The 27,480-nt window shown below is 37.1% G+C and overlaps 1 protein-coding gene across 5 annotated transcripts in view; it reads right to left on the reverse strand.

Annotated features, from left to right (window-relative positions):
- LOC122830232 (myosin-10-like) overlaps positions 1–27,480 on the reverse strand; it is a 72,039-nt gene that overhangs the window by 27,394 nt on the left and 17,165 nt on the right. Inside the window, exons 4-18 of one of the 5 annotated variants that reach the window (XM_044115422.1) lie at positions 23,141–23,168; positions 21,224–21,326; positions 20,943–20,972; positions 20,771–20,785; positions 18,868–18,885; positions 14,688–14,780; positions 13,575–13,638; positions 13,285–13,383; positions 12,128–12,271; positions 11,435–11,530; positions 9,835–9,953; positions 9,598–9,750; positions 8,342–8,515; positions 7,062–7,235; positions 6,176–6,290 (exon numbers count right to left, since the gene is read on the reverse strand). In XM_044115422.1, the coding sequence (XP_043971357.1) occupies positions 6,176–6,290; positions 7,062–7,235; positions 8,342–8,515; positions 9,598–9,750; positions 9,835–9,953; positions 11,435–11,530; positions 12,128–12,271; positions 13,285–13,383; positions 13,575–13,638; positions 14,688–14,780; positions 18,868–18,885; positions 20,771–20,785; positions 20,943–20,972; positions 21,224–21,326; positions 23,141–23,168 (1,425 nt within the window). The remainder of the gene's footprint in view (positions 1–6,175; positions 6,291–7,061; positions 7,236–8,341; positions 8,516–9,597; positions 9,751–9,834; positions 9,954–11,434; positions 11,531–12,127; positions 12,272–13,284; positions 13,384–13,574; positions 13,639–14,687; positions 14,781–18,867; positions 18,886–20,770; positions 20,786–20,942; positions 20,973–21,223; positions 21,327–23,140; positions 23,169–27,480) is intronic. The other 4 variants (XM_044115423.1, XM_044115424.1, XM_044115425.1 and 1 more) reach the window with 4 other exon arrangements.

Consider the following 27,480-nt stretch of genomic DNA (forward strand, 5'->3'; position numbering starts at 1 on the left):
CTACCGATGTTCTTTACCTGTGTTCAGAGGTGGGTAGTATGGTTTCATTTACTTGAGTAACTTTTTTAGATAAAAGGTACTTATAAGAGTAGTTTTACTGCACTGTACTTCTTTCTTTTACTTGAGTAATATTTTTAAGTTATAAGTAGCTTACTGCGCATGTGTTGGATGTGAGGTAATGGGAGGCGGGGCGAGAACTGTAGTTTTTCCTTTCGGTTGTGAGAGGAGCGCTGTTGTTAATTGCAACCGTTAAAGTGTGGATGCTAACATCACTAGTGTGATTATTGAGTCAACAACTGTTACGTATAGATTGGTTTTGCATTTAAAGAAACAGATTTCAGAGATTAGATTCTTAAATTTCTGCAACATATGAGCTAATGTTTCATGCAAATTTGAGCATAATTACCCAACATTTTAGACATGTCACTGTTTACATCCTTATTTATTTTGTATTAATAAACATGATTATTTTATTTGAAATGTTAGATAAAGGATAGTTTATGTATTTATATCACAGTAAATACATAAACAATTTTGCGCATATTTGTAATGGAAACGCAGCTACAGACATGAGGTCTCCAAATGACCAGGAGTGGAAAGATAAATAAAAACAACAGCAGTCTAGGACTAGAGCTAGAGCTTCTGGACATGGAGGTGAAAAGCGCTTGGCTGCATCTACTGGGTCTCCTCCGGGTTCAGAGGGAAGCGCTAAGATCCTGGTATCACATTCCCGCTAACAGCTGAGATTCTCAACATTTTGATTTTTTTCAGGATGATTGACGAGTATTTGCACTTGGCTGTAGCTTTTTCTTTTTCTTTTCCAAAAGCAGGATAAGTAATTTCAGTGTTTCCCAAAAGTCTAATTACAGTCACTGGAACATTGTCACAATTTGTCACATTATGACCACAAACTTTAAAGTTTTATTAGAAATTTGTGCAACTGACCAACAAAAAGAAGGGAATAATTATGAAGTGAAAAAAAAAGGAGAATCAGCAACAAATAAAAATCTAAATAAATGTGTTTAGAAGTCAAGTAGAGGGTATGTGGAAGAAGTTTCTCTACAAATAAACTAAACAAAAATCCAGGATTCAACAGAGAAATCAGCCATAATTAATGAAAGGGTTTAAATTATATTCAGGTTAAAATGGCCTAGTCAAATTCCAAGACTAAATTCAACTGACAACACTTGAAATTAACTGCTCAGATTGAGCTATTTTGATAACTTCTGCAGACTTGCAGCTGAAACAGATTGAAGGTTGCATGTTATTCTTATATTACACACCAGTAACTAACATGCCACACTTTTCAGATTTTTATTTGTAAAGAAATCTGAGAGTTGTATTTTCCCACTTCATAAAACTCCAGGAAAATTTTAAATTAAGTTTGTGGTTGTAAAATGTGAAAATGTTCCAAGGGTGTGAAAACTTTTGCACGGCGCTGTACAAAGAAAATGATTAATTAATTCGTTGTATGACACTGAAAAAAAGTTTGAAACCTTCTGATTTGTGTGAATTTGTTTTTTTAATTAAGAAGTATGAAGATGTTGCACTTTCCATATTATATTTTTGATGGGAATAATTACCTTTATTCTAAAACTGAAGGAAGTCGAATTTAAAGAAAAATTAGATAAATTGACTTTTGAAATGTCAATAGCTGCTGTAGATTAAACTGTGTTAGCATACATAAGAACTTAATTTAATCATGTATTTAATTTAATTCCACATATTTTCTGGTCCTTTTGTTATTTGTTTGCATAAAAAGGGAAAAATAAAATACACTAATCAACAAACACAGTTAAACTGGATGTATTCCCTCTGTAAGTATCGATTTTACCGCTTGCTGAATATAAATGATGTCACATATTTATGCCTTAGCAGGTTCCTTCAAATTAAAAGTCGCAGTCTGGTGGAAGTTTTGCACCTGAGCAAACATGATCCATGGCTGCAGGCTGCAGATTTCATTATGATCTCAGAGCTAAAGCGAAACAACAAAAGCAGCATCTGGTTTTCATTTCTGCAGCTGCAGCGAGAGATCATGTCACTGAATATTCTTTGGTTGTTACCGAACGTCTCTCTCATTACAAAGCACCAGGACTACTTTAGCATAAGCCCACAAAAATACAATTAAAACACACTAATTGAACTAAGGGAAGCACATCATTCTAGTTCCCAACTAGGTGCTGCTGCTTTTGGCCGGGTCAGAGGAGTCATGCAGCATGGAAGCAAATGGGAGTCACTTCAGATATTATATGATTCACAGCACCAGCTACAGGCAAATCTGGGCAAAAATACACCAAAATGCTCCAAATCATCTGGTTTAACAAGCGATTATATCCACCCTCTGGTTTATAATGCAGTAATTCATATTTTGGCCCAGTTCTGCTGCGGTGCCACCCAGTCATTCACCTTCTGGCTCATCCAGACATGTGACATTGTCATAGAATGAGGCCCTTTGAATGGTCTGAATCTCTGCAACACAGAGAAGAGGAGGAGGTGTTGAGTGTGAGGTGGTTTTTCAGATGTCAGAAAAGTGCAACAGCTCAACAACAGAAGAAGCTTTTAGAAATAATGTGTCTGGAAGCTGCAGATCTGAGGAAAAGATTTTCCATCTTACAAGTTAAGATGTTTCATATCTTGAACATCTTAACTCAAATAAAAAATAAATACAAATAGCAGTTTTATTTACTAATACCTGGTTCACACAGCAGGGTTTCCCTCAGTGTATTATAAGCCTGGCGGGCCATCAGGCTTGACTTGTGCCCCCACCAGGCTGAGCATTGCTTAATTATTTAAGCTTTTCTTTAAAATGTTTGCCCTTTTAAGACTTTGGTGTTTAGGTATTAATCTTCTAATCTTTCAATAACACATAATTTGGGTGCTGTGGTGGAGCACGGGTAAAGTACAACCCACGTATTGAGGCCTTAGTCCTGGTGGTCACAGGTTCGACTCCATGCATGGTGACATTTGCCACATGTCTTCCCCTCTCTCATTACCCTCTTTCCTGTTGAACTACTTTCAAATAAAGGCCACTAGAGCCAACAAAACCATAAAAAATGGAAATATATATATATATCACCCAACCACCGGGCTCAGCAAGTTTTCTGAGGGAAATCTTGTACAGCGAGATTGGAAAGTTTCGGTTGAATATCAAAACCTGACAGAAATCACTCATGATGATAGAAATTATAGATTTAACAGGTTTGATCCTTTCAGCCACATGGGGAGATTTTACTCGCCAACATTCAGACGTCAGACAGGAATCAACGCGAGTTCAGAGTAAACAAGCTTGGCTGCCGAGGAAGAAGAAATGGAGATTGTTTGTGGACTAGAAAAAACAAAAGGATGTTTGACATAAACCGGACTTCCTGTTGCACCACATCTGCCGTTTTGTCTTCTGTTATGATTACCCTCCATGTTTCCATCTCAGTGCTTTCTGATTGATTACACGTCACATTTCAACAGGCTGCGTTGCTTGTTTGTCCTCAGGAGACACCATATTGGGCCAAGACGATCCAACATGCTGAATATCCCTGATCTTACATTGGAGTGGTCCTCATGTCAGTTCGAGTGGCCAAGATCACGACAGATATATCTCCTAATACTTTCTTAAAGGAGAACTACTATGAAAAATTCACATTTTGCCTTTTTTAAAATTATTATTATTATTATTATTATTATTATTATTATTATTATTATTATTCCATGTGCGTCTCTACTGCTGCTTCTAAAAAAAACAGGCACTAAAAGAAAAACACACACAGCTGTTTTTTGGCAATCAGTTAATGATTTTTTGTGTCTGGAAAATGAGTCGTTTTCCAAAACCTTCCAATTGTTAAGTCACATTCAAAGGGAACTGTGCCGATACCTAGGAACCCCAGCCACACCCAACACAGTTACCTAGCAACCCAAATGGAGGTCCAGTGCATTTGGTCAGCTGGCTTCACCACTGCATTCGCTGCACAGTGGCTGCTGGAAAAGACAAGAGTTTTGTTGGAAACCACTTTCTTGTTGGTTGTGCAGGAGGCTCCACTTTTGCTTTTCAATGATGTATGGTTGTATAATAGCAAATGTTTTCACAGCCATTTTCACGTGTGAGTGTAAACGTTGAGTTGGGGCGTGGCCAGCAGCAGCTTATTTGGATTTAAAGTGACAGGAGGCCCTCAAGCAACTCAAAATAGGCAGACAAGAGCAGAATAAAATCTCATTATATAAGAATGACTTTGTGCAAAATAGTTAATCACAGGACCTCCTGTGATGAATTTGTTTTGCATAGCCCACATATCTATCCTAACCTGTTCCAGGAAGCATAATAGGTCACCTATAAGAGCCGTCATGATAATCAGAGCATCCTTAAGACTGTTGGAAGGGAAAATCGGCATAAAAATCTTGCTGTGTGAACCAGGTTTAGGGAAAAACAACTTCTTAAGCCAGTTTGACCCTAGTAAGTAAAAATGTAATTGCCCCCTCCCCCTTATTAATTTAGGAATAAGCAACAATTAACCACCAACCTGATCTGTACCATGAAATGTAAGATCAAAACATTTAAACAGAACCTGTCTAATAACATAAATAAGGATAAACCCTCTCATAAAAATTAACATAGGACAGATTATTAATACATCTCAGAGCATCTTTCTTCAGTTTTATGAATATGACACAGTTTGGCACCTTTAAACCGTCTGAATTACTTCTACGACTAAAGGAAATAAATCTCCTTTCAGCTGAGCTGACACTGAGAATGAGTGATCAAAAACCTGGAGAGAAATCTGCTGCCTGACGGAGGTGAAGACGACTGTTCTGCTGTTGCTCCTTTTCTATGGAACAATCTACCTTTCCAAATTAGATCTGCCCACAGCCTGGATCATTTTAAATCGCTTCTTAAAACTCATTTTTATTCCTTGGCATTTAATTGAACTAGTGTTTGATACTTTGTTTTTGTTCATTTGTGTTGTTGTCATTCTTGTACAGCACTTTGGTGCAGTTCTATGCCTTTTTTTAAAGTGCTATATAAATAAATTTGACATTGACAAATCAATGCCTCTTAAAGGCCAAACAAAACAAAAAAAACCCAGTTTTGATCATTTGAAATGGACTTCCAAACTGAAAAAGTTAAGTGTCAAAACAGGAATGAGGTGATTATTCATGATTTTATTTCCTGATGTCTAGACTTTTGTCACACGTCTGCAGCTGGTCCAGAGGTCTGCAGCCAGACTTTGAACAGGAACCAGCAGCAGAGCTCACATCACTCCTGTGTTAATGTCTTTTCAATGATTTATCACTTCATAATAGAGTTCATGTTAAACTGCTGACTTTAACTTTCAGCAGCCTGCAGAGTCAAGCTCCTTCCTAATAGACTGAAACGTGAAACTCCAAGCTTCAGATCCTCAAATCAAAAGTTAGTCTTAATCTAAGGGAACAAGTTTAATATTTTAGAGAATCACTCCTCAGAGTTTTGCATATTTTTCATTAGGAACAAATATTACTGGTTATTATCTGCATTTGCTTATTTTGTCTTTTTAATAAAAATTTTATTATGTAAAGATTTTATATTTTGTCTTCGAGAAGCACTTTGATAGTTTTACTTGGGAAAGATCCGCCCAACTAAAGAAATTAAATTGATAAAGTTTTTGACGTCTGTCTGTCTGGACAGGAAGACAACACCATTTCAAAACTCGTGGGACGCCAGCAAACCAAGTTGTAGAAATATTATCCACAGATGTAGAAAACAACAGTCAAGATCCTTATTCCTTTTTACCAAAATCACCCCCAGAATAAATAAGGTGCAAAAATGACATTTATGGGAGAGTTTTAATGCCTTAAGCTCAAGTCTGACTCTGATTGGCTCCAAAAGGCAGTATAAAGGTTGTGGAGTGGCCTAGTCAAAGTTTTGACTTAAAATGGATGCCGTGGAAATCCCTGTCCAAGATTTTTTTTAACTCTTATTAAATTAAATGATCATTTAAAAAACAATTTTTTCCTTCAGGTTATATTAAAAGTTGAGCTCAAACATCTAAAACTTTACAAAAAAGCAACAACAGTAGCAGATGTAAGGAGATGAAACCCCTTTTCACAGCTCTGTAAGTAAGCAGAAAGCTACAAACAAATGAATCTAACTGGACGTGGATTTTAAATGGATTCTTTCTAGTTTACGTTGAGATTTAAGGAAGCAAATTACCGTCTTTCCACAGTTCAGCCACAAATTTGTCTGTTGACTGATGAAGAAGCGTAGCCACGTTGTCGTTAAGAGGGTCCATGTTCTTCATCAGCCACTCGTCTGCCTTGTAGTCAACCTGAACAAGAAACAGGATTTAGTTCAGTAAAATACAGAGAAATAAAGTTACTAAGCAATTATTTATGATATACAGTACGGGCAGTAGAGTAAGGATACTATAAAATGCCCAAAATATCTTTCAAGGACATGGTTTCATAGAGATTAGGTTCACTGTATCGTAAAGTAAGATCACACAAACTAAACAAAAACACAAAGAAATTAAACTTTGGAAACAGATGAAAATCAATAAGCTGATTATTGTATATACCAATTTCAATATGGCTGAAAAACCAGCTCCAACTGGATGTGTTTTTATTTATCAAATGTATTTCTCTAGTACCAATTTTCTCAATTTTAAGTTCAGTGGAATCGCAGCTGCTGCTTTATATGCATCTGCAGTAAAAATCTCACTTTGCTTCTCTTTTGGTTCAGCTTCATTGATAACTTTTACATCATCAGTGAACATTTGGCTTTGTTCTGAAACATTCTGTTGTAAATCCAAATGCCACATAAATATGAACAGATGTGAACCTCAGCAGGCCTGTCTGTTTGGCCAATCGCGTTTCTTACTGCCAAACATTTCTGACCAAACAGGCCTTAGTATTCACTGGAAATCCCACAAGAGAACATGATGCATCATTGTTTCAAACAGCTATTCAAAGATAAAGAATTGGCAGGCTTAATTGTGACTTAATAGAAGCTTAATTTTCTAACAAATCTGCTTCCAAAAGATAAAATCAACTGCCTACTAAGTGTGGCGTTTAGTAACCCAAACAGTAACGAAGCCTACCCTTCCTGCATAGTGGATGATGCAGAAGTCAGCCTTGTCTTTCAGCTGCCTGGGTCTCTGAAACTTGGTGTGAGTTCCCTGCTCCTGGATCAGTTTGTCTACAAAGGTCTTGTCTGTGGCCTTGGGGAACCAGCACTCCTCATCCAACAGAGCCAACACTCCTGGAGGGTTCGCCTGGAGGAAAAACAAAAACATTTCATTCCCACAGTAGAGCACAGTAGTGCAGTCTCACCTGCACAAACACAGCGATTTACTCTTCACCCGCTGTGTCTTTCATATAACCTTCCTAAAATAATGGCCTACGTCACTTCTTTCTAAATGATGATTTAGGATTTAGGCAAAAAGGATGGTGACAATACGGTTCCTTGAAAAGTTATTTAAACCTTCTCTCCTTTTCCACCTTTCCTTGACAGACTGACACAAAGGAGAACTTGACACATGGCTCAGAGGTTTGTTAAAAAACATTAGTGAAGAAACCGAATCATAAAAATCAATGGACACAACAGCAAAGGCAGGGAGAAAGTTTCCCTTCCAGTGTAACAACGGTCCTAAACATACAACCCAAAATGAAATGGTTTACATCAAAGTTGTGTTTATTTATAACATTATAGGTGTGAAACTTGTCAAAATTAGCTTGTTTGTTCTTTGAATTTATTTTATTTGGTCAACAAGTTGTTTTCCAGACATTTACTCGTATATTATGTTGCTCTTGGCAGTTGGTGGTTACCATAGCAACCGGTAACCGACAGCTCCTCCTCCTTTTTTCCTGTTTCCATCGTCAACTGTGGTATGTTTTAGAATCAGCTCTGTGTTTTCTATGCAGGTACTGCATTTCAACATGTATTTTAGACAAATTTATTCATATGAAGTGTCTCATGAGTAATTCTTTACGTCTTGAATAATGTTTTTTACTGTTACCATGTTGTGCATTTTAGCCTTGTTTAATTTTACAAATGTTAGCTGCTGCTAACTGCTATTAACTTCTCATTTGGAGATATTGCTCTGTAGTTTGTAGTTATTTATTGTACTTTATTTACTGAATAGGGGCAGAAGATGCTGAACTGATGATAACCACCAACTTCAGTTCCTCTTTGGTTTTAATTTTTGACAAAGTAATATTAAGAGACACTGTAAGAGGAGAAAAGAGACACAGTTTGCAGACTCCTGGTTCATCACATAACATCAAATTAAAATGGAATATAGTTTGAACGTATGAAGAGTTTAGCGTGTTTTTAAAGCTTTTGATAATGTAATTCATACCGGGCTTCATTGTCACTAACCGGTCTCTCGATGAGGTCGATGCAGGGCTGCAGGTCCAGGCCGAAGTCGATGAAGCTCCACTCGATGCCCTCCCTCTGGTACTCCTCCTGCTCCAGGATGAACATGGTGTGGTTGAAGAGCTGCTGCAGCTTCTCGTTGGTGTAGTTGATGCAGAGCTGCTCGAAGGAGTTCAGCTGCAAATGCAAGCAAGAGAAAGACCATCTACTAAAGAAAACCCCAAAAACCCCTACGTGAGCATGTACAGTGTCTTTCAAAAGTATTTATACTGCTGAATTCCACCTGAGCTGAGGATCTTGTCTGCATCTCTGATCAGTGTTTTCCTAAGTTTAGATGTGTTAGTAGGGGTGCAGTTGTGCCATACTCTTTTCATTTCCAGATGATGGATTGAAGAGTGAGATGTTCAAAGTCTAAGCCTGCTTTAAGCTTCTCCACAACTTCATCTCTGATGTTTTCCTGGACTTCATGATGTCGTCAATATTCTCTTAACCGACCTCTGAGGCGTCACAGAGCAGCTAGATTTGTACTGAGATTAGATTACACACAGGCAGACTCTGTTTAGTCATTACAATCAACAGGCAACTTCTGAAGGCAACCGGTTGCACTCAGAGAAAAGGGTATTGAATATTATTGAACATCACACTTTCCAGTTTTTTAAATTTGTTAAAAAATGTTATGAATCATAGTTTCCATTTGGATCATCTGTTGTTTTGATCTTTTCAATCTTTTTACCAAAAACTGGATGATAAAAGTCTTCAGTCTGGTGCTTTTGTCTTGACTAGCCCTTTTTTGGAGGACAATTTTATTTACAGAGACTTCATAATTAATTTTATTTGTTGTTTGTGATTGTATTTGTTTATTTATCTTGGATATGTAAATTGTCTTCCAGTTCCAGTGTTAAATGTTCATCAGAATTTAAAGTTTATTGATCATTGAGAAAGTGTTCTTGTTATTATGCCTTACCATTATATTACTTCAAAATGGTCTCAAAACAACAAGATTATTGATTATCGCAATACAATTTATCGTCCAGCAAAGTTTACTATAGGCCCAATCATGTATAATTTCCTTTCTACTTCATGCTCAATACACCACTTTGTGTTGGTTTTTCACATTAAGATCCAATTAAATAAATTTATGTTTGTGGTTGCAATGTGACAAAATATGGAAAAGTTCAGGGGCTATAAATACTTTTGCAAGTCTCTCAAAAGCAGGAGCAATATTACTTTTGAAAAATGTAAGAAAGAACAATTCAAACCTGGAAAATTTCAAACCCAGCAATGTCCAGAATACCAATGAAGGAGGCGCCCTGCCGCTTGGTTCTGTCCAGAGCTTTATTAATACGATGAACCAGCCAGCGGAACAGGCGCTCATATGTTGCTTTAGCGAGCGCCTCCACCGCAAAGTCGGCCTGAAGGGAGGAAAAAAACACGACAGCATGAAGATGAAGGAGGAAATAATAAATTCAATGAGAGCCAGTCAAGACTTTGGTGACCTGCTCCTTGGTCTGGGCTTTCTGGACGTAGTCTCTTCCCACTTTGATTCTGGGCGTCAGGATGGCTCTGGTAAACTCCATCACATTCATACCAAGCAGATGACACAGTTTCTGAGCAGCTAGAAAACAAGATTTTAAAAAAATAAACACGAGAATAAAGCAGTTTCTAACTACATATTATGAAAAGGGTCGCAAGACAGAAATATCTACAAAAAGCAGCTCTCATGAGTTTGGCAAAGAGAGCAGAAATAATAAATAATATTTCGTCATAATGCAGAACTCAGATTTTCTTGTCAAAAATAAATGATCGACATATAGTTTGACATTACCTGATTAATAATAATCTTTCTCAAATATGGAATATGACTGATAAAATTATTTTACTTGGCTGGACCTATTATACAAAAACAGAACCTGATTTAAAGCAAAGATGTTTCACTACTGAAAATAAAACACAGCTGTTTTGGTTCTGCCTTCTGTTTGTGCATTTAGAGATTTCTGGTTGTGCTGCGTGATTAGAAACAGACTTTTATCTTTTTGTTTCACTCTGTTCTAGTACCTTTTGTCAGACAGCACACTTGGAGAAACTGGAAGACTGTACAAAGCAAGTCATTTCAGTTTTAGGGCTTAACAGAACACTGAGGAGGTGCACAGTTTATGATTCCTGCACATTTTTCACATCAAACTCAAATTTTTGGGGGTTCTCAGAATTTTTGAACCAATTGTATAAATTTATATAATTACAAAGTTCACTATAAATCCACTGCAGATATATCTACAGTAACCAGGGTTTAAGTAGGGAACTTATAAAACCAGAAGGTACATAGTGGGTTTTGGCTGGATGGTCAGTTGGTGGGCAGGTTGGTCGGTTGACTGGGTAATTGGTTGGTAAGTTGGTAAGTTGGCTGGATGGATGGTGGGCTGTTTGGTTAGTTGGTTTGCTGCTTGTTGATTGATCATCAGCTGTTTGGTTGGTTGGTTGGTTATTTGGTTGTTCATTGACTGGTTGGTTGGTTCCTTGCTTGCTTCTAGAAAATGTGAAAGGGAATAAACTCTACAAAGGCAAATGTCTGTTTTTCATCCCCTTCCCTTTTGAACACATCACGTTTTGGAAAATACTTAATTTAAGTTTTTTTTTTCCCCTGACTTTTCCAGCCATTTATAAATCCTGACAGTTCAAGGGTGGAAAACGGTGAAGGAGTTCATGATCGCTCACAGTGAGCTAAACTTTACTTCTGGTTGAAAGGAAATAATTCCTCTTTGCTGTTGTCATAGGCTGGCTTAGGAGTAATCAGTTTGGCTCCTAATAAAGATAATCTCAGCTGATGTTTTATTTTCAAATTTGAGTTGTGTACAGTACAGACCAAAAGTTTGGACACACTTTCTAATTGAATTCAATTAGATAGTGTGTCCAAACTTTTGGTCTGTACTGTATGCAATTTTGGACTGGAATGAAGTGGATTGAAGTAGTGGAACCTGTTTGTCAAGTTTACATTTGTTTTAAATTGATGCTGCATAAATAAATAGAACTGAAATGAGAGAGGGGTGTCTGTGCTTTACCAAACAGATATAAAGCAGGAAGACTTTCTAGAATAGTTACCAGTATTATCAGGCATGGAGGCTTGGTCAGTGTTCCTCTCCTTCTTGAAGATGATGTTACCAAACTGCAGCACTGAAGACACCACCCTCAACATCGCTGCAAACAAACAAATCCAGACAAATCAGGAATGTTGACGGCATTTCAAGTCTTTTAACTGAACCTGGACACCAATACGATCATAGGTATTTACCTTTTAATCTAACAGGGATATAAAGCTCTGCAGAAAATACTTTATTTTTAACTTACAACATATCCACCTGAAAAAAAGTTTTTTTATTTTAATTGGTGTTTAATTCCTCCTCCCTTCCTTTCTTATGAACCAGGGGTCCCAAAGTGGGTCCTGGAGGGCCGGCCTCCTGCATCTTTTAGTTCTCTCCCTGGTTTAACACACCTGGATCCAATGATGACTCGTTAGAAGAAGAACATTGACTTGCTGAAAAGGTTGTTGGTGCCACCAGGGAGAGAACTAAAACATGCAGGAGGCCGGCCCTCGAAGACCGACTTTGGGGACCCCTGTATAAACGATCTGCATCTTCACATGCAGAGATGCTGGCCAACTGGTTTTGAATCATTTAAAGACATTTCCATGAAGAAATGCACCTCTTGTTCTATCATTTATCTTTAGTGCTGAACAGGAAGCAGAACATAAAAAAACAAAAAACAAAGTTAGGTCAGAGTGAACTCTTGCTTTACCCAGAATCTCTTCGTGTGCGAAGCTCATGATGTGCATGGCCTCCATGGTTTCATGGAAGTTGTCTTTGTCCTGTTGCCCTGGAATCGGGATGTTGCCATTCGACAGGAATCTGTAGTTATTGAACCCTTCCAAAAGCAGATCGGCTGTGGAGAGAAAGTAAACGTTCAAAACCTAATCCCCAACAGATTTCAGACTTCACTAGTTTTCACCAACTGAGTACAAATGTAAAGATGTTTATTAAATAGGGTCATATTCACACTGCGGATGTCTCAGTTTAAAAATGAGTACCCTATTGAATACTTGTGAGAAAATAATATAACAAAGCAAATCACAGAAAACACTGACAAGGACCGAAATTTAAACTAACAAGTCTACAAATTCCCCTGTTTTTCTCCTTCAAAACAAGGAAAAACGGCTAAACTTATGTGACATAAATATTAATTATTAAACAATGTATTGTTGAGTATAGGTTTCCTTTGGATATAAATGTTAATGTTAGGTCTTATACAGCATATCTAAATGTATTTCGACATAACATATAAAGCTAATGACTAAGCTGTATTATTTTTTAGTTAAATTATTTTAGTTTTTTGTCCTTTGTTTCCTATTCTAAGTGTTGGAAATAAAGCTACAATATCTACTATGTTACTTACATATTTATTGGTAGAAAAAACCTAATTGGTTTCGGTTTTAGAATATTTTTCCTCTTTTCTTTAAGACTCAAGTTTATTTGTACATCACATTTAAGCAACAAGGGAGCTCAAAGTGCTTTATATGATAAAAACGACACTGTTTTATCATATAAAGCACTACAAAATAAGTAATAAACATTACATTTTGTCAAATACAATAAAAAAAACTTTTTAGTCTGTCCCAGAAAGAAAATATTTCTACATTTCTATAATTAAGTTAAATAAGGAGTTGAAATAAATATGTCTGCCCCTTTATTTAACAGAATTGAGAACATATATTTAGTTCAATAAAAGAAATAAAAAGTGTGATGTAACAGCGTCTGTGTATTCTGGGACTTAATTTTTGTAAATTATATTAAAGTCCAGGCAGGGTTATAGGAAACTATGATTGAAACTATGATTGAGTTATAACAATAAGACATATTTTCACTTCTTACTAATCTTTCCACTCTCTTCTTACTCACATCTGAGATGCTCTCCAGCTCCTGCCAGCAGCTGGTAAAAAATGTGGAAGGTGCGCTCATCTTTGGCTTGACGAATCGCTCTGGATTTCTCCAGCAGGTCTGACGCAGAACAGTCAGGAAAAGTAAATCTTTTTAATTCCAGAACGAAACAACCAAAACGTTCCGTGACTGCATTATAATGAGGTCAGAGCCGAAGCGTAGAAAGGTATAAAAGTATGAAATCCTCAGAGCAACCAAAACAAAGATTGTTAGATGAACTGATAGATGCTTATTTCCAGAATACAGGATACAGGTTTCGATATTGGCGCCCACGATGTACCCGGCAACATCAAAGTTGATGCGAATGAATTTCCCCTGCAGAGATTAACATGTTAATTTCATGTTAAAACAAAAACAAATCAATCAATCACTGATATCTACACTATAAAAACTGCTTCCTGTGCAATGGGTGCAAAATCACAAACATAATCCCCAGTACCGATAACGCAGTGGAAGCATGATAAATAGTATAAGATGATTCGCTCCTAGCACCGGCTTCGTATTCAAACAGACTTCTCTGCAGAAGTTTCAGTCAATGCTACTCATGTCACAACAACAGATTCTGCTGGGCGATAAATTGTCCCAGACGTTTTTGGGATAAATTATTATATTGTTGTTCTGAGTCCATTTTCAGTTAATATTGTGGTAATGGCATAATACAAGCACACATTTTCAAGGATAAATCAATGTTAAATTCTAATGAATATTTAAAATGTAACTGGAAGACATTTTAAATAAATAAAACAACAGAAACCACATATAAAGTCTTTGTAAACGAAGCTGTACTTCAAAAACAGGGCTAGAAGAGACAGAAGACTTTTATCATCCAGCTTTTGGTAGAAAGAGAGAAAAAGGAAAAACAACAAATCCCACAAATGGAAATTACTGAGTTTCAATTTATCATGCAATCAACTGATCAGTTGTGTAGTCAATGCTCCCCAAAAGGCCATCACTTTTTGTTTTTCTGCTTCCTTCTTCTTTTTATGATCTTGGGACAATGCAGTCGGCTCAAACTGTTGAATAACTTTAAAACCGATCCACACTAAACCAGAGAGCAGTCACATTTTATTAGTATTAACGACCAATTGAGTCAATTGATAGACTCAATTGACTAACAAACGTAGCCTAACAAACAGTCAAAACTTCACGGGAAATTCACCGGACACAAAACCACTTCAGGTTCCATGTCCAAAGCTCAGATTGTAATTAACAACACTGCTGCTGGTATCAACATCTGAGGTGATGCCACATTCTTTCAGGTTTGCACAAATATAAAACTCTTCAAACTGGACTTTTTTTTAATGCACCAGAAGATCTTATGACAGTTATATTAGACTTGATGGTTTCTGCCTGGCTCAACTCACAAAACGTGACGAGTTGTCGTTTTTCACAGTCTTTGCGTTGCCAAAAGACTCCAGGATGGGGTTGGCCTGAAGAAGCTGGCGTTCCAGTTCACCCTGACAAACACACAAAGACAAACACAGACAGCGTTCAGTCACCAAGGGGTGTGTGAGGCGAGCGGAGAGCGATGACAAACTGAGGTTCACAGACAGGTGGAAAACAATCATGCAGCAGATTTCACAAGATCTATAGAAATGGAGGCGAAAAGAACAAAGCTGAGGGAAGATGGTAAAGCGAGCATCACCATTAAACTTCTGGAGAAGAACTGTTAGAAAAAGCCAACGGAGGATCAAATAAATGTCTCTATTAACCTTTGCTTAAGTTCAGTTTTTGGAAGCAATGACAAAAATCTCCTAAAATTTTTCCCAAAAAAGTGGAAGAATTTTTAATATAAATTTTATATAAAAAGTGCATTTTTTAAAATCAAATTAAAAACCTTTAAAAAAGCCATTAGATTCTCTGGGCTGCTGCATTTGAACCGAAGATCATGTATGGACAGAAAAATGTATTAAATTTTCTAATTTAGTAATATAAAATGACAAACATAAACTAAACTTTCTGGAATCAAAACAAATTTTAAATGTATATTTTTTCTTTGTCTGGTATTTAAATGTGTCAAAAAGTGAAAATATGAAGAACTTTTTGTCTCATCAAAAACCAAAAACAGTGAGAAAAAAAAAAATCAGGAAATTGCAAAGACAAGAAAGAAAAGAAAAAATAAAGATGAAAATAGAAAATGTATTTTGCCGCTATGGTTTATGAATCCAACAGCAGATAATAATAGATGGAAGTATTGATTTATGACTTTAAAAAAGATGATTAGGTGAAAAAGAATCTTCAGAGGGTAACTTTTATAATCTTCACTTGCAGAAATATTTATGCTGGTTTTAACTTTTTACAGCTCTGTCCGGGCCAAAGGCTCCAAAGCAGCATCTGGTTCTTTAGTCACATTTAATAGAAGCGGATACGTTTTCAGTCCAAGTCTGCAAAGGCAAATTTCCACAACACTAATAGTATAAAACAAAAGTGTCAAACAGAAGGCCTGCGGGCCAGATCCGGACCATCATAACTATTTATGTGGCCCTCTAATGTCTTGAGGGACACACAAATTAACTGTTAGCTAACAGTTGTGTGCTTAAATGTTATTTTATCAGTTAAATCAAATCAATTTCCTTTGAATAGGACCAAGTCACATCAAAGTGAAAAGGCGTAAATTTTTTTCTTTACATTTTAAGAGTTTCTAATCAAATGCAGACAAACCTTATGTCTTTTAATGGGTGGTTTTATCTTAACATTAAGTATATCAACACCTAAACATTCAGTCATGGAAACAAACAAAACGCTTTTAACATTTTGTTGAGAGCCTATTTAGTTAAAAAAATAAAAAATAAGCGTGCACCGATTGCAGTTTTCTGGCCAATCGCCAATTATCGATCTTTTAAAAAGCCTAACCTGCCGATACCAATTTTGGATTATTTTTGCCTTGATTGTTGATCAATATAGCAAGAAAGTTGCTGAATTGGCAAAAGCGCGGTGATGATTGTTAACTGCAAATGTGCAGACATGACCTGGTGGACCGGTCTGTCAATCAAGCAGGACAGTGGCTGATTTTTAGACCTTCTCCAGCATAGAAAGGATCGGCTCCACATGTAAAAATCAGACGATAACCGATCTTCCAAAATTAAGGAAATCAGCACCGATACATCAGCTGACCGATAAATCGGTGCACCCCTACAAAAATGTAAATTGTTTTTAAAAATTCAAACTTTTTACTTGCATTCCTTCCTCCTGTCTTGCAGCAGAATGCAGTTAAAGAAAATTCCCTAAACAAAAATCTCTAAACTTTAAAATTGAATTTAAAACTTTTGCTGCGATAAAAGCAGATAATGCCCACATTAAACAGAGTGGAGCAGAAACAGGTCAGGGTTTTTATTGAAGTTGCCCACTTTAGAAAAGCTGAAAAAAATAAATAACAGATTTATGGTGATGTTTTGACAGGTGTTTCCTCTACGCTTCCATCTAAATCTCGCTGCGGACTTTGTCATGGCCAGAGAACCCAAAATGGCCGAGAGAAAAACAGCTTGTGGCAAAAGAAACCGTCTCCCACTCAGACAGAAATATCTCCACGCACTGAAGGGTTGAGTAAGCCGTTTTCCATGAGAGGGGAACTGAGGAATCAGCATCTCACTTGGGATGCGAGGCATTTAATGCTGCATTTGGCCAATGAGTGTGAAGAACTGCTTTTGGGTGAAATTGTGAGCAGCTGGAATGTAGCAGGCCTCCATTGGAGCAGCTGAACGGCCCACAGGGGACAGATAAATCAAACCAGAGGAGTTTGTTTTTACACAAACACAGGTCTGGGGTTCAGCCTGATGGTGAAAAGCCTTAGCTTGGACCAAACAAAGGTCACATTTAAACAGGCTTCCACTTCCATTATGCATTAGGTCAAAATTCAGCATCAATTTTAAAGAATAGTAAAAAGACAACATGACAGGAACAGAGAACACCACAAAAAGGTCCTATCTGTTAAGAAGTCTCTTCATTTCCATCAATTTAAGCATTTTTATCCTTAAACTGCTACAAGTGGATCTTCTTTTAAAAACCGGGCTGCTTGGCGAGCTGTGGGGAAAGACTTGGGGACAGATTTAGGCGACTCAAAGAGGATCAGTCACAACTGTGCCAGTTAAATCTTCTGAGGAAGAGCAGAGTTGTGTTTGCATTCGCAGTGCTCAACATCTGATTCAGAGGTCCAACAAATATGCCAAGTTTTCTTCTTTTTTTTTTTCAGAAGAAAGGAAAATAAGAGCACTGGGCAGGAACCTGGCCATGTGGGAAACTCATTTGGGGCAGATTCTTGGATGTTGGAGAAGTCCAAAAAGGTTCTGCTTGAGTTGCCCAGTTGAGCGATTAAGAGGTGGTGATGTGAGAACCGCCAAATCTCTTCGCTTAAAATCAATGTGCTCTAAAGGTCTACAGGTTTTAGCTGTGTACACAAACCACCATGATACCTAAAAACTTTTACAAAATTATTGTTTTTGTATAAAAAGAGAAATTCTTTAAGTTGTAGAACATAACAAAATCTTGTGGTACCACATAATTAAAACTGCACAATATTTGTTTTCAACATGAGTAACTACAGTTGCCATGTGATTAAATCTGGGAAAGTAAGATTATACTATTAAAATTTGACCTGGAAATGTTGGTGTAGCACTTTAGCGTTAGCTTCTGCTACATACCATGTCTGTGTAGTGCTTTAGCATTAGCTTATGCTACATATCATGTTGCTGTGGCGCTTTAGCGCTAGCTTCCGCTACATACCATGTTGTGGAACAAATTTTTTAAATTAACGATGCCCACCACTGCTGGACAGATTTATTTCACATTGATTACAAAGTAATTCCTTTAAACTGTTTGCAAAAACATAAACATTTGAGTCATAATTTTCTTCAAATTACTGTTAAAATCGTATCTTCTTTTTGTAAGCCAGATATTGTTCCTGGTCTGATTGTTGACTGGACTGAGCCTGCCCTAAATGAAAGATTAACCAAGCTGTTGCATTGCCCTGGTGCCACTATCAGTACTATTGCTTCACAGCAAAAGAGTTGCTGGTTCTGGTCTGTGTAGGTATTTCCCTGCATGTATTTGAGGTTTTTTTTTATTGTTTTTATTTTTTTACTGATTTAAGTGCATCAATGGTTGTTTCGTTGTTGGTCTGTTTGCATTAAGATGGACAGCTGGGATCCAGTGATTCTCAACAAGATTAGGAAGGTTTACACTGTTGACAAAAACATCAATAGAGCATAAATGGGTAAAAAAAAAACAAACAAAAAAAACAAACAAACAAATCCTTTTGCATCAAGTATTTGTTTGTTTCTGCAACAGAAGTTACCCAAACATTGGAAAAATAAGACTTAAAATAACTGGAAAAAGTACTTATAAGATTTAAGCAATGCATGCAATGTAGAATTTCCCTCTAAACAGAGCAGGTGCAAGGAGGTAGTGAGGTAGAAAGCCTCCAGTTATAAAGTCTAAAACATTTCTAACATTTAATAAAGAGTCGGTGTATCAAGCAGGCAGCAGCAAAGTGAGGAGAACACTCCTTTCATATTTTCTAAAAGAGCTGAGAAACTAAATATTACTCACATAAAACAGGGATCCACTCTGTAGGGTATGAGGACATTCATTTGTTAAAAACAACAAAATATATGAAAATAGTCAAATGTATTCATGTTGTGGGTACAAGTGAATTTCTAGTTAGAACATTTCTGAAATGACAGCTTAACATCTATGAACAACCTACAGCCGTCTAGGAATGGAATTAGCAGCAGGTTTAGTTAGAAAACTAAGCGGTGTGTTATTCTGATTCCTGACACCCACAGGCCAGCTGGTTAGACGCTGGTACCAGTACATGGTACATGGTACTACACACATGGACTGAGAGGCTTGTTAAAGACAACTACTGCAGAAAGAGTAAACCGTTCAAGCAAGTTCCTGATTATAACAGCAGCTTAATCTCACTCTGAAAATATTAGAAAAAAATAATTTAGTACATTCAGTCAGTAGGGAAACAAATCATAGGTAAAGGAAATGTTTCTTAACTATCACAGATAATTGGTCCCCATAACAGTCCCTTTAAATGTAAGTTGTAATGTTTTCAATTTGTAAGTATAACAACAAAATACCTGAAGAACATTTCCTGGATTGAAGGATTAATCTCACAACATCATCATGAGAATCTCATGCAGGGTTTCCCCCAGTGTTTCATAAGCCTGGCGGGCCACCAGGCTTTACTTGTGCCCCCACCAGTCTAAGCATGGCTTAATTATTTAAGTGTTTTTAAAATGTCTGAATTTTTAAGACTTTATAGTTGGTGTTCAGGTATTAATCTTTCAATAACACATTTGTCAAATGATATTTAAAAATTTTCTGTCAACTTTAAACATTTTTTAACTCAAAAACACGCCAGGCCGCTGGATGAATGCCTGCTCTAGAGCCCGAGTTTTCTGGGGGAAACCTTGTCATATGTGCAGTTTATCTTTATTTGCATTAATTAATTAATTTACTTTGCATTTCCAGAATCAGAAACGAACACGAAGGAGCAGCATTCAGGTTTTATGCTCCGCTAATCTGGAATATGCTTCCAGAAAACTGTAAAACAGCAGAAACACTGAGTCTGTTACCCACTTTTCTTTACTTATTTTTATTTTACCACTGCCAATGTACCATTTCTTGCTTGGTTGATGTTTGATGTTTTTGTCATTTTAAATTAGCTTGTTGACATGTACTTTATAAATAAAGTGGTTTAAATAAATGTAGGTAAAAATCCCATAAATCCTCATTAGAGAACTGCAGCACAGTCTGGCATCTTGAAGTCACCAAACATCTATAACAATCGCTAAACAAAAACATTATTTCAAAGTAATAACCAGAAAGAAAAAAAAAAAAACACTTTTCTGTGCTATGATTGTGAGATGTGTGCCATCAAGTGGGAAGCCAGGTATTACTTGCATATTCTAAATAAATAAATTTAAAAATATATGTTGATTGTTTTTCTCGGTGTAATACAAAGGATGGAAATGTTGAAGTGGAGGGCCTGTTTCTTTTTAAAATTCTGATGTTAAAACACATATGATCCTGAATTCTTACAAATAACTTTAAAAAAAAAAGTTTTTTCTATCTTAAAAAGAGTGAGCAAAACAACACAGAAATGCTTCACAAACCTCAAAATCAACTTTTAAATTCAAGTTTTTCAGGGTGAGATTATGCTGCTGCGATAAAAGACACCATTTATGTTCAAGGTGTTTTTCTTTACCCCCAACTATACAGCATGTAACAACTTCAGCTAGATCATGCTTTTACCTAGTTTGGTGTGTCAAACGGTTAAAAATAAATACTTAAATACAGATTTAACTCTAACTGTAACCACAAAGAACAAGATGACAGCTAAGGCTTTACATGTGGCCAAACTGTGGCATGCACGTCGGTTTATTTGAGGTGAGCAAAACACAACATGTGAATGATTAAAAGACTTTTAACTTTTACTTACAACTGCATTTTGGGCCTGACAAAGAAAAACAGAATAGATTCTAATAAACATTTCTGATTTTATTACAAGCATTAAAAATCATCAAGTTGAGAGAATTATTTTTATTTTAAAGGACAATGCTAGAGATGCATGCAAATGAACAGGGTGGGAAAGATGAAAAAGAGGAACTTGCCTGTAGTTTCACTGGTTTGGGGGATTCTGGCTGTGTGTTGCAAATAAAAAAAATATAAATTGTTAAATGAAGTAAAAATATTCAGCGCACAAAGTAGTTGAGTGTCTCCTTTATAGCTGGATTACGTGACCCACATCCGATTTTGGCAACATTATTTACAGAGAGTAATCTTCACTTGCAACAATGTTTTTCTGTTGTAAAACTGACAATCACATCTAATTTTTCTGCAGTATTATTGTGTTTCAGTGAGTGATGTTTAGTAGCTTTGAGTGAATACTCACAGGAATGTTGTGGTCTCTTCTTCCTTTGTGGGAGGAAGCAACATGTGCGAGGTACTGGATGACCTTCTTTGTGTTTTCTGTCTTACCAGCTCCCGACTCGCCTCTGCAAGGCACAGGAAGACAGCTGATAGAAAAACCGGCATCTCCACGACTCTGAACTCTCTACATCAACAGATGTGGCCACTAGGCGACGATAACACGTCAGATCTGTAAATCACTGCAGGTTTTATTCACACACTTTCATAGTTCTGACTTCATGGTTAATTACTTTGTCCTCCCTTAAGGTAGAGAAGCAGAGACGTTATCTCAGCTACCATCTTTGTCTTTCTCTGCAATATATTTCCAACATTTTCCAGGTTTGCAGCTGCGGTTTCTGGCATGCTTCTCGCTGCTTTGCCACAGAGTTACACTAGCTTAGGAAAAAGGCTGAAAAATGTTCCCAAGATCATCAAATCCAGAATCTTTGACACAACGGCTTAGATTTAACGCATAACCCGAGGTTTTACAGACAGTGCGCATTTGCATACGCCAACTATGTGCTAGATATTGTTTGGCTTCCACTTGGCAAGAGTGATGTGGCCAAAGTGGGAGAATGAGAGCTGCAGTGTGAAGCGATTGTAATTATAGGAAGATCACCTCTTTGGATTTTTGACTGCAGGCTGTAAAATTTCTAAAAGCCTTTGTTTATGCCTTACAAACAAGTACTGCTCTTGGTATGTGGGGATAATAGTTGGTGTTTTATAGCAGTTTCCACATGTCGGTGGGGAAGTCTTTGTCTGTGCAATCTTTGTTTTAAATTCAACTCTGCAGTGTGCATGATGTACATGATAATAGCTTCCATTACAAATGTGTGCAAAACTTCGTCGATGTACCGCTAAAATAACATTTTCACAATTGTGGTGTTTCTATTAAATAAGAATTAAATTTGATGTAAAGCACTTTGAAATGCCTTGCGGCTGAAATGTGCTATACAAATAAAATTTGATTGATTGATTTGATTGAAGAAGCTCCGTAAATAAGTTTGTTCAAGTGATAAGTCACTCAAAACACACTACGCCATGATCCTCCTACCATTTCCTGTCGTCTTTGTCGCTTTCAGTCAGTAGTAGTAACATCCAGCTGTTGATCACGACTTGTGTGATGCTGAAAAGGTGTTTCCATTGCAGTTTTGCAAACTACACTAATTTCAATACCAACTTATCCTAGCACAAAAACATTTAATAGCTAAACAACAAGGGGCTTTTAAAAAATTTAGTACCGGTACACCAATTTACATTTGAAGCTGATCTTATCGACATTTCTAAAGGTTTAAAAATAAACCACTGCAACATTTCAGACCAAAGAAATTGGTATCGGCCAAAATTTGAATCATCTGGTCAGGCGTTCTAAAGATTGGTAATTGCCAATCAGCCAGAAGTCTGCGATAGGTGCACCCTTAGAATTTAGCAGTTGTAGGATTTGTCTTTTGTCAAAAGCCATTTCTTCCATAAAAGCTAGATACACGCATATGTTTTGGTTGTTTTTACCCAGAATGCCCTGCACTTTAGTCCACTTTCTGAGATCTCTGGCATTCACATATGCATTCGAACCGCATCAGAGTTCATTTCAACCGAACCAAGACCTAGCATTTCGGGCAGCCCAGAGTTCGCTTTTTTGGTCCCCATCAGAGTTTGATTGGACTCTCCAACCTCCCCAAATACACCAAACTTTCTAGGCGTCCGAACTGGATTTTGGTTAAAGGTGTGAATGAACCTTTAAATAATATCAACACAAAGTCACAGGTTAAATTCACAGAAATTTAATAAATAAACTTTGGGGCCCTCAACAACAGTCAACAAATGAATTTTTATACCTGTCTGTATAATTCATTTCAGGCAAAAAATAATAATAGAAAAGTTATGTTCAATGTTTACTCACGTGCAAAGAATTGACTGGTCCTCTCGATCTGTGCAACAAAAAAAGAAAACTAACTTAACTCCATTTTACATGACAAATTTATAATTCACGCATAAATTATTGTTAAACTGAACAATAATTTGAGCTATTTTATTTAAGTAGGCATTAAAACATAGTTTTGTTTTCCATCCTTCTCTTGGCAAGAACAAACAACATTATTAATGAGATAGAAATAAAACAATGTATGAACAATACAACAGCCTCCACAATAAAACAACAGGATAAAAAGTTCAGGAAACTCAATCTGGTTCTCATTTTGCAGCCATTAGTGAAGGCCGATGACAGCACAGGTTTACATTCAGCCCCACTACACACCAACACATCGCCGTTCTTGTCTCCACAAGTAACATTCATGTCACTTCCATGCTGTTCCAGTTCAGAGTATGCAGTGAACTCTGAAAGAGACAGCTGCTTTGGGGCCATGTAGGGAAAATTAATGGCGATTATATCATAGCAAAACAGTACTTTGTCTTCATATCAACGCTCCCCCAGAGACAGGCGCCTGCTGTCCAGTCACATGGTCGGCTGAGCAGGAAGTCAACGGCTTAGGAAAGTCAACGAGTTTCTTCACTTCCACTAATTTCTGCTTCTTTTTTACTCTCAGCAAGAAGATTTGTTATAAAAGTAGAAAATAAACATAAACGACAGTATTTAATGCCCACATATTTACTAGAATAAAGTGGCTTAGACCTAAGAATATTCAGAATTTACAATGTCCTACTGAAAGCCCAGACTTAAAATTTACTGGAGCAAAAATATTTCAGCTGTAACATTCAATACATACTTCAATTCGCAGTTATAATAGCAACAAAAGGCAATGCTACTGATTACTGACTCATGAAGGATTATACAAATGCACGCCACACTTTTCAGATATTTTTCTCAAAACCATGTGCTATTGACCATGGGGTTGAAACGATTCCTTGATTATTAAAATTCCTCGAGGAAAATTTCACTGCCTTGAAGCTTCGTTAATTTCTGTTTTATTATTTAGCGCACCGTGTTCCGGCCAGGACATTACCAGCGTTACGCGGAGCTCTGACTTCCGCCTCTGATTTGCTAATGAAAGCTAAGTGTTAGCGGCATGACGTCCAATTTTCAAGTACGGCTGTGGGGATTTTATTGATTGATGATAATGCCCGGATTTTCAACGTTTTTGGGGGACTAATAAGCATCTTTAAAATGACCGGCGCGATGCCTGGAATACGGCAGCTTTTCTCTGGGCTGACAGCGAACGGCGGGATGAGAGCTGCAGGAGTATTTATACAGGTGAGCAGATAGACTGAACACAGCGAGCGGCTCAGTAGTTGATGCTTACAGTGCAAGTGTAGCTTTACGGACGAACAATAATAAATTATTGCTACACATTAATTATTACACAATAAATGTCATATCTTCCTGGTCTCAACAAACGGGTGGTGGAAATCACCATGGCGGTACATGGCTGGTAGATGAGTTTCTGAGTGTGACGAACGAAGGTGCCATAAATATCCTGCATTGCTCGCCCCCCGTTCTTACTTTCGTCCCTGGTCTACCAGTTCCCGGACTTACGTTCGTCTGTCCCCTGGTCTATTTCCTCCCCCCATTTTACGTTCGTTCGTTCGTCTCCCCCCCACCTCCAGGCGACATTTCCCGTATTCTCAAACCCAAAGCTTGACAGGTATGGGGCAAGGTGAGAATTCATCTATTAAATTGACTGAAGATGAATACATAAACTAAAAGCTGGATCATAGACATTTTTTATCAGCGTATTTGTGAGCCTGCCTCTTTATTATTAAATTGAATGTCATTTCTGATCTTTGTATAACTTTTCTTCAGGTTAACTTAGAAAGCTGTTATTGTTACAGGTCAGTTTTCTAAACTACAAAAAAGTAAAAAGTAGTAAAAAATTGGACTGATATTGATAACCGATAGTAACATCAGTGTTATACCAGATTTACCAATATTTTATTTTCTAAACTTTTTTTATCCGATTACTCGATTAATCGTAAGAATAATCAACAGTTTACTCGATTACTAAAGTATTTGTTTACAACAGCCCTAATTGACCACTTTGTGTTGCTCTACCACAGAAAAACCCAATGCAATATAAATAAGTTTGTAATTATAGCTGGGGATGCACTGATTCACTTTTTTCACTTCTGATACCGATATCTGTGGCCGATACCGATCTGATACAAACAAACCGCACTGAATTTCTTTATTTAAACGCAAACATGAATGCACTGATTTACAAATTTACTTGAGAGCTCTTCTCTGCACCAGATCAGCAAACTTAAATACAACAATAGATTCACAAGCTTGGTCAAACTTGTAATTGGTTCAGTAAGTGGAATTAGGAGTAAAACAGCCAATGTAAAATAAATAAAGAAACTGATTAAAACCACTTTGGTCAAACACGTAAAGATAAACTCCAACAAACCTCTCAAAATGTTCAGAAAGGGCAATTATGAATTTTAAATATGATGCATAATAAATAATAAGTACATTGTTACTCATACCCAATCTAGAATTTTACTAATTATTGGTATTGATATAAGTATTAAAATAGGATTGGCGCATCTCTACTTTAAACATAATAAAATGCTTAATGCAAAATCCATCCATCCATCCATCCATTGTCTTACACTCTTCTTCCCTAATGGGGTCGGGAGGGTTGCTGGTTCCTATCTCCAGCTGCGTTCCGGGCGAGAGGCGGGTTCACCCTGGACAGGTCGCCAGTCTGTCACAGGGCAACACAGAGACATACAAGACAAACAACCATTCACACACACACTCACACCTAGGGAGAATTTAGAGAGACCAATTAACCTGATAGTCACGTTTTTGGACTGTGGGAGGAAGCCGGAGAACCCGGAGAGAACCCACGCATGCACAGGGAGAACATGCAAACTCCATGCAGAAAGACCCCGGGCCAGGAATCGAACCCAGGACCTTCTTGCTGCAAGGCAACAGCTCTACCAACTGCGCCACTGTGCAGCCCGCGCTTAATGCAAAATACAAAATAAAAAAAAATCCCATTAAGTGAGCTGCTCCGAGGTCATTTTGGCCTTGTGGGAGATAAACTGAAAAGTCTGTTTAACCAGCGCTGTAAATATGTTAAATCGTTTTGTTGTGTCCACGGCTGCACTGTCCTGCCAGAGACAACGTCCCTAAAAGTGCTGACTGTGATCCTATTGAATTGTGGACAGTTAAGGGACAGAGAACACAGCTGGGCGGCCCATTAGGAATGATTGGAGGCTTCCTGCTTTTGACCACTGGTTTCCAGTAAAACTATAACAGAAAACACTGTACCTTTAGGAAAAACAGAATTAGCAGCTCTGCTCATGTCAAGTCAAAGTTAGGTGATTAAAACCAATAAAATAAAGTGAAGACTGTTGAGATCCTTATGACGTCCATGATGAATGTATGTAAACATCTGACTGTATCAAACAGAACCTCATTCATTTTTTCCCCTCTAAAGGAATCCACAGGTAATTGTAACAATTTGCGAAAGATTTATTTCAGATGTAAAAACAACAGTTTGTTTTATTAATTTAACTAAAATACTTTTATACAGGTGTCGCCATGTTGTTTATGCTAAAGTGCAACCTGGCTAAACGATGTATGCTAGCTCTGCCCTGCCAGAACAGTAATTTCTGCACAAGTGATGCTCAGATCTTTCAATTTAAACTGAAGCACATTGAAACAGAAATCAATGCAGAAATGACAAAAGGAAATGAAGATGAAGAGGACAAAATGGATGACCCATTTTGTCCTCTTCACCCTAACCCTAACCCTGTTGTGAACAATTATTTTAGTATTACCCTAACCCTAAACCAGTTTATAGTTTACTCTGACTTGAATTGAATAAAAACTTGGTCAATTCTACCATAACGAAGTATTAGATATCAACATCAGCTCAATTTTTCCTTTTCACATTTGTGCTTCCCTGCAATTACTTTACTGTACTTAAAGTAAATTACTTTACTGTAATTTTTAGTGTTTTTTTTTTAGAACACTAAATAAACCATAATATCGCACTTTCTAATTTAACCAGGATAAAAATTATACTAAATTCTGAAATTCTTCCCAGTTGTTCGCAGCAGCTCTGGGAGGAGAAAGGCTCCTGTTCTCCAGGCAATTTAAGGATGCTTATTATCATTATCAATTAACCGAACCAAAGCGAACTTGAAAATTGGATGTTATGCTGCTAACACTTACCGTTCGTCAACAATTCAGAGGCAGAAGTGAGAGCGATGCGCAACATAAATAACCACCTGGCCAGACCATGGTGCGCTAAATAATAAAACATAATTTAA

The sequence above is a fragment of the Gambusia affinis genome, linkage group LG04, assembly GCF_019740435.1.
Source record: "Gambusia affinis linkage group LG04, SWU_Gaff_1.0, whole genome shotgun sequence".
NCBI lineage: Eukaryota > Metazoa > Chordata > Actinopteri > Cyprinodontiformes > Poeciliidae > Gambusia > Gambusia affinis.